Below are 6,000 nucleotides of genomic sequence, written 5' to 3'. Positions count from 1 at the left end.
AAGTCTGTGTTGCAACAAGAGACCTTCCCTTGTTATTTAGATATCTAAGATTTCTCTCCAGCATGAATGCCCCAAATGACAGAAAAGTATGAGCCCTAGGTGAAGCCCTTCAGACAACCACTGCTGTTATACATACACCTTCATTCCACTATCAATGTTGTTGTCTACTCATCACCCTCCTTGAGACAAATGCCCTTGAGCATTAAGTCCTTCTGACTGAAATCCTTCCCACAATGAGTTGATATAGAGTTGTTCATAACAATGAATTCTCTAATTTTGAACAAGCTCTAAATGACAAGTGGATGCCTTTCCTCATTTATGACATGGATGAGATTTCCATATAATAGGAATTCTCAGATGGGAAATAAGAGGTAATTATAGCCTGAAGGTTTTTACCACATTGATTATATTCCTAAGATTTCTCTCCAGTGTGAATTCTCTGATGCTTGGGAAGACAGGAACACTCTCTGTGAAAGTCTTTTCACACTGATTACATTCATAAGCTTTCTCTCCAGTGTGGATTTTCTGATATCTACCAAGAACAGAGCTGTGTATGAAAGTCATTCCACACTGATTAAATTCATAAGGTTTTGTTATGGGGGAAATATGGTAGAGGGTTTGGGATAGAGGTAGGGGTTCTTAGGAATAGCTCTTTAAAGAATGACACCCTCTTGCACACAAATCCAATAAAATAAGAGAATAGTTTATATTTAGGGGCTGGGGAAAGGAAACCAAGAGAGAAATCCTTGTACTTCTTCTCATAGGGAGAAGGCATAGAACAGAGGCTTGACTTGGAGATACCTATCTCCTCGAGCAGGAGACAGGCTGATACTTTTTTTTTTTTTAGTGAGGCAATTGGGGTTAAGTGACTTGCCCAGGGTCACACAGCCAGCAAGTGTCAAGTGTCTGAGGGCGGACCCGAACTCAGGTACTCCTGACTCCAGGGCTGGTGCTCCATCCACTGCGCCACCTAGCTGCCCCCAGGAAGATACTTTTATAGAGGTCTGATGGTGGTCAGATGAGGTGATCGTCTGACTGTGGAAAGTTCCCCTATTGGGGGAGAATCATCCCCCACTGGTGGTAGCTGGGGGAACTTGGATGAGGGGCAGCTCTAGATCTCTCAAGCTATCTCTCTGCTTCTCACAAAATAAAGGCAGCAGCCAAACACAATGCTATCTCCCTGAGGGATGGGGGAGACTGGTTAGGTGTGTCTATCCTTTGGTTTGGTTTCTTTTTTTTTTTTTTTTTAGTGAGGCAATTGGGGTTAGGTGACTTGCCCAGGGTCACACAGCTAGTAAGTGTTAAGTATCTGAGGCCAGATTTGAACTCAGGTACTACTGACTCCAGGGCTGGTGCTCTATCCACTGTATCATCTAGCTGCCCCTGGTTTGGTTTCTTAAGGAGAAGGTTCTTTGATGTACCCCAGAGAACTTCTGGCATGCTAGGCCCATAATATTTTCTCTACAGTGTGGCTTCTTTTGGTTTTGTGTTTTTGTGTTTGTTTGTTTTTGCAGGGCAATGAGGTTAAGTGACTTGCCCAGGGTCACACAGCTAGTTAAGTGTCAAGTGTCTGAGGCTGGATTTGAACAAGGCGAGTACTTTCTCCATTGTGCCACCTAGCTGACCACATTGTGGATTCTTTGATGTTCAGCAAGTTTAGAGCTCCTTGTGAAAGCCTTTCCACACTGATTACATTCATAAGGTTTCATGCCAGTGTGGATTCTCTGATGCTTAGCAAGACTGGAACTATGTGCAAAAGTCTTTCCACACTGTTTACATTTATAAGGTTTCTCTCTCCAGTGTGGATTCTCTGATGCCTAACAAGACTGGAATTCTCTGTGAAAGTCTTTCCACACTGATTACATTCATAAGGTTTCATGCCAGTGTGGATTCTCTGATGCTTAGCAAGACTAGAACTATGTGCAAAAGCAATTCCATACTGAATACATTCATAAGGTTTCTTTCCAGTGTGGATTCTCCAATGTGCAATAAGATTGGAACTCTCTGTGAAAGTCTTTCCACACTGAATACATTCATAAGGTTTCTCTCCATTGTGCCTTCTCTGATGTGCAAGAAGATGGGAGCTCTGGGAGAAAGTATTCCCACACTGTTTGCATTTGTAAGGTTTCTCTCCAGTGTGGGTTCTCTGATGTCTAGCAAGACTGGAATTATCTGTGAAAGTCTTTCCACACTTAGTATATTCATAAGGTTTCTCTCCAGTGTGGATTCTCTGATGGGTGGCAAGATAGGATTTTGTTTGGAAAGTCTTTCCACACTGAATACATTCATAAGGTTTCCCTCTAGTGTGAATTCTTCGATGATGCAAAAAGCTTGATGTGGAGCAGAAGGTCTTTCCACCTTGATTATATTCATAAGGTTTCTTTCCAGTGTGGATTCTTTGATGTACAGCAAGATTCCAACTCTGCTGGAAAGTCTTTCCACATTTTTGAAATTCATAAGGTTTCTCTCCTGTGTGAATTTTCTGATGGTCAATAAGGACTGATTTGTAACAGAAGGTCTTTCCACATTCATTACATTTATAACGTTTTTCTCCAGTGTGAATTCTTTGATGGCCAATAAGGCATGACCTGTAGCCAAAGGCCTTCCCACATTCATTATATTTTTAAGGCTTCTCTCCAGGATGAATCTTCTGATGTCTAACTAGACCTGAGTTCGAATGAAAGGTCTTCTCACACTGATCACATGCACATGTTTTCTCTCCAGTATGAAATCTAGGATGGTAAGGTAGAGATGAATGAAGGGATAAGGTTGCTCCACCTTCATTACATTCATCAGGCTCCTTTCTAATGTGAGTCTTCTGGTGAGTAATGAGCTTAGAGTTCTGGCTGAAGGCCTTCCTTCTTTCATTACATAGATGAAGCTTTTTGCCAATATCGCTTTTCTGATGTCCAGTGAGGTCTGAATTCAAGATGAAAGTCATTTTCTGTTGATTACCTTGATGCAGTTGTATTTCAGGAGACTTTTCATGGGACTGAATAACTTCTATCTGTTCAGTAAAGCATTCCCTATATTTACTGTACTCAAAACCATCATTCCTTGGGGACACTGTCTCACAGTGATTTAGAACTGAATACTGTATGAAGCTCTTTCCAACTTCATCAAATTCACATGAATTCTTTGGATTTTTATCCACCTTGATATCAGAGTCATAGACTTCTCTCACATTGAAGTCACAAGGACTATCACTCATGAATCTTAGCTGGCCAGATTCTCCCACAGAAATACTGAAGTTTGTAGTCATCTCTTTCATTTTAAGCCTGGCCACTGCATCTGAAGAAACAAATAAACAAACATATATATGTATATATATATATATGTGTGTATGTATGTATAAACACATATAAATATATGATTTCCCCTCTAATGGCAGAAAGGAAACCAAATGTTATTCTACTTCCCCAGGCAAAAAGAAGTTTCAAACTTAAGCAGACAGAATCCATCACTGGAATATGACATTAGCTAAATTCACAGTAAGTCATTAATAAACATCTTCCGGCCCCTGTGACTAGATGTGCTCCTTCCCCAGGACTAGATGGCCTTTCTCCATTGTATTATCATAATCTTTTTAAAATCCCATTAAAAAATTTTTATTTTTTTTGTTGTCAGTCTCAGGTAATTTTCCTGCTTTTTTGTAATGCTCAGATTTGATGCACAATCACATGGTCATCATCAATTTCTTAAACTGTTGGGAAATATGTTTCTTCTTTTTCATTCTCATGTAATAGCATTCAGTGTTCCAACTAACTTCTTATATTCTATTAAAACTGATAGATAGTTTGCTATTTGCTGAGCATATATTAAATTTTCGCATTGTTTCATCATTTATTAAATCACTAAGTATAATAACTACCCTGGTGTACCCTTTGAAATCTCTTTTTTTTTTTAATTTCCAGGCCTCAGACCCCAACATGACTTCTAGAAATTTTAGGAAATTTTCGCAAGGTATAATAGAATCTGTTTTGGTCTATCATTTCTTTGGGATAGCCTTTATTCATGTATTTTCCTTTTTTTCCCCCATTTTTTTTGTGGGGCAATGAGGGTTAAGTGACTTGCTTAGGGTCACACAGCTAGTAAGTGTCAAGTGTCTGAGGTGGGATTTGAATGCAGGTCATCCTGAATCCAGAGCCACTGTGCCACCTAGCTGCCCCTATCCATGTATTTTTTTTCTTTTTTCTTTTTTGGTGAGGCAATGGGGGTTAAGTGACTTGCCCAGGGTCATACAGCTAGGAAGTATCAAGTGTCTGAGGCTGGATTTGAACTCAGGTCCTCCTGAGTCCAGGGCTGGTGCTCTATCCACTGCACCACCTAGTTGCCCCTATCCATGTATTTTCTAAAATTTATCTTCATTGATTCTAAAATGTCGTGATCAGGCAGACCTGCAATGGTTTTGGTGTTCATGCCATGATTATATCCAACTCTGTCCACTTCTAAGGGCAACAAATTCCTTCTCAATCTGACATCAGATTGCTTCCAAGCAGTCAGGTAATATATCCCCTTCCCTCCCAATATTGCAACTTTCTTAGTTCAGGCCTCAATCAGCTCATATCTGAGATATTTTTGTAAGAGTGTCCTTGTTAGCCTCACCATAGCATAGCAAATCTCTCTCCCATCCACTCAATCTCCCCTCCAGCTGTCAAACTCATCTTCCTAAATAAAATGTTCCTCTCTTCATGTCACTGCCTACTCCATAAACTCCCTTGGCTCCCTATCACAAGGACCAAATATAGAGTCCTCTGCTTGGGTGTTCAGTCCTTCATCATCTGCCTCTCTCCTCCCTTTCCAGTCTTCTTTCACTGACTCCCCTCCACATGTTCAATAATCAGTGGTACAGGCCTCCTCTCTATCTGGACCAGGACATTCCATCTCCTGACTCCATGTTCTCTCTGGCTGCCCCTCCTGCTTGCTCTGGCTTCCCTCAAGCCTCACCTACAACCCCTCATTCTACAATAAGTCTTCTCCAGGCCTCCTTAGCCAAGGGGGCTTCCCTCTCTTGATGGGCTCCAATTCATCCTGTGCATAATGGGTTATTCATAGTTGTTTGCATGTTGTCTTCCCTACTAGACTGTGAAGTCCTTGAGAGCAGGGCTTGTCCCGTTTGTTACAGGTAAAATAATTGTAAGAGACACCAGTTTTGGGCAAACATTTTATGATTTTATCAATTTCTACTAGTAAGCGTGTGAACAAGCCGCTCCCTAGCTTCTTGTGGTCCTGAGAGAGAGAGAGTGAGAGAGAGAGAGAGAGAAAGACAGAGTGAGAAAGAGACACTCTGAATGAGCCTGCAGGGCTACTTGTCCAATTTTTTATCCCTTTTCAGTAAGAGGCAGGTCATTTTCCATCAATCAGAGCTAACTGGTTCAGGTATTTGAAGGTGGATTATATCAAGTCTGAAGGACAGAACTGTTGGCTGGATTAGAATCCAAAGAATTTTGACCCCAGCCAGACCAGGCCAGCAGGCTGGCTACTATCTGGGTGTGGTCCCAAGGGGGACAGTGAGTCTGCCTGACAGCAAGTAACAAAAAGGGGAAGCTGAGTTTCCCCATATACAGGTTAATAATTATTTTCTCACTCTTTCTTTCTATCCCTGGTACCAAGCACAGGTCCTGGAAGGAAGCAGGTCCTTAATAAAGGTTTCTTGACTTGAAGAAAATCTAGGACAGTGTTCATTCCCATTGGAGACCTGCAGCCCTTTTTCAATGATTTCAGGAGAGTTCTGTGCCCCAAAGTTCCAAGGAATGACCTATACATGATCATAGACTTATCACTGGAAGGAAATTGAAAGGCCATGGAGGTTAAACACCTTGTTTTACGGATGGGGAAATTGAGGCTCAGAAGGTCAGTGACTTGCCCTGGAACATGTTGCTAAAAAGGAATTTCCAGGACAGGTCTGCCTGTCCCCAAGGCTAGCACTCCCTTCACTACAACACAAACATCTCTCATACAGCTGCTTACACCTCACTCACCTGGACAAAGGTGCCTTGG

At 41.5% G+C, this 6,000-nt stretch overlaps 1 protein-coding gene across 1 annotated transcript; it reads right to left on the bottom strand.

Annotated features, from left to right (window-relative positions):
* Positions 1-1,343: 1,343 nt before the first annotated feature.
* Positions 1,344-2,941, bottom strand: LOC122748436 (zinc finger protein 852-like). The gene is made up of 2 exons (XM_043994069.1): positions 2,779-2,941; positions 1,344-2,619 (listed from the first exon to the last, which is right to left on the bottom strand). Exons 1-2 carry the CDS (start codon positions 2,939-2,941, stop codon positions 1,706-1,708), a joined length of 1,077 nt encoding a protein of 358 aa, XP_043850004.1. The 3' UTR covers positions 1,344-1,705.
* Positions 2,942-6,000: the final 3,059 nt, after the last annotated feature.

This window comes from Dromiciops gliroides, chromosome 3 (assembly GCF_019393635.1).
Source record: "Dromiciops gliroides isolate mDroGli1 chromosome 3, mDroGli1.pri, whole genome shotgun sequence".
In the NCBI taxonomy this organism is placed as follows: Eukaryota; Metazoa; Chordata; class Mammalia; order Microbiotheria; family Microbiotheriidae; genus Dromiciops; species Dromiciops gliroides.
Note: the sequence above shows the minus strand (reverse complement) of the source record. Positions and strands in the feature narration are given on the sequence as shown.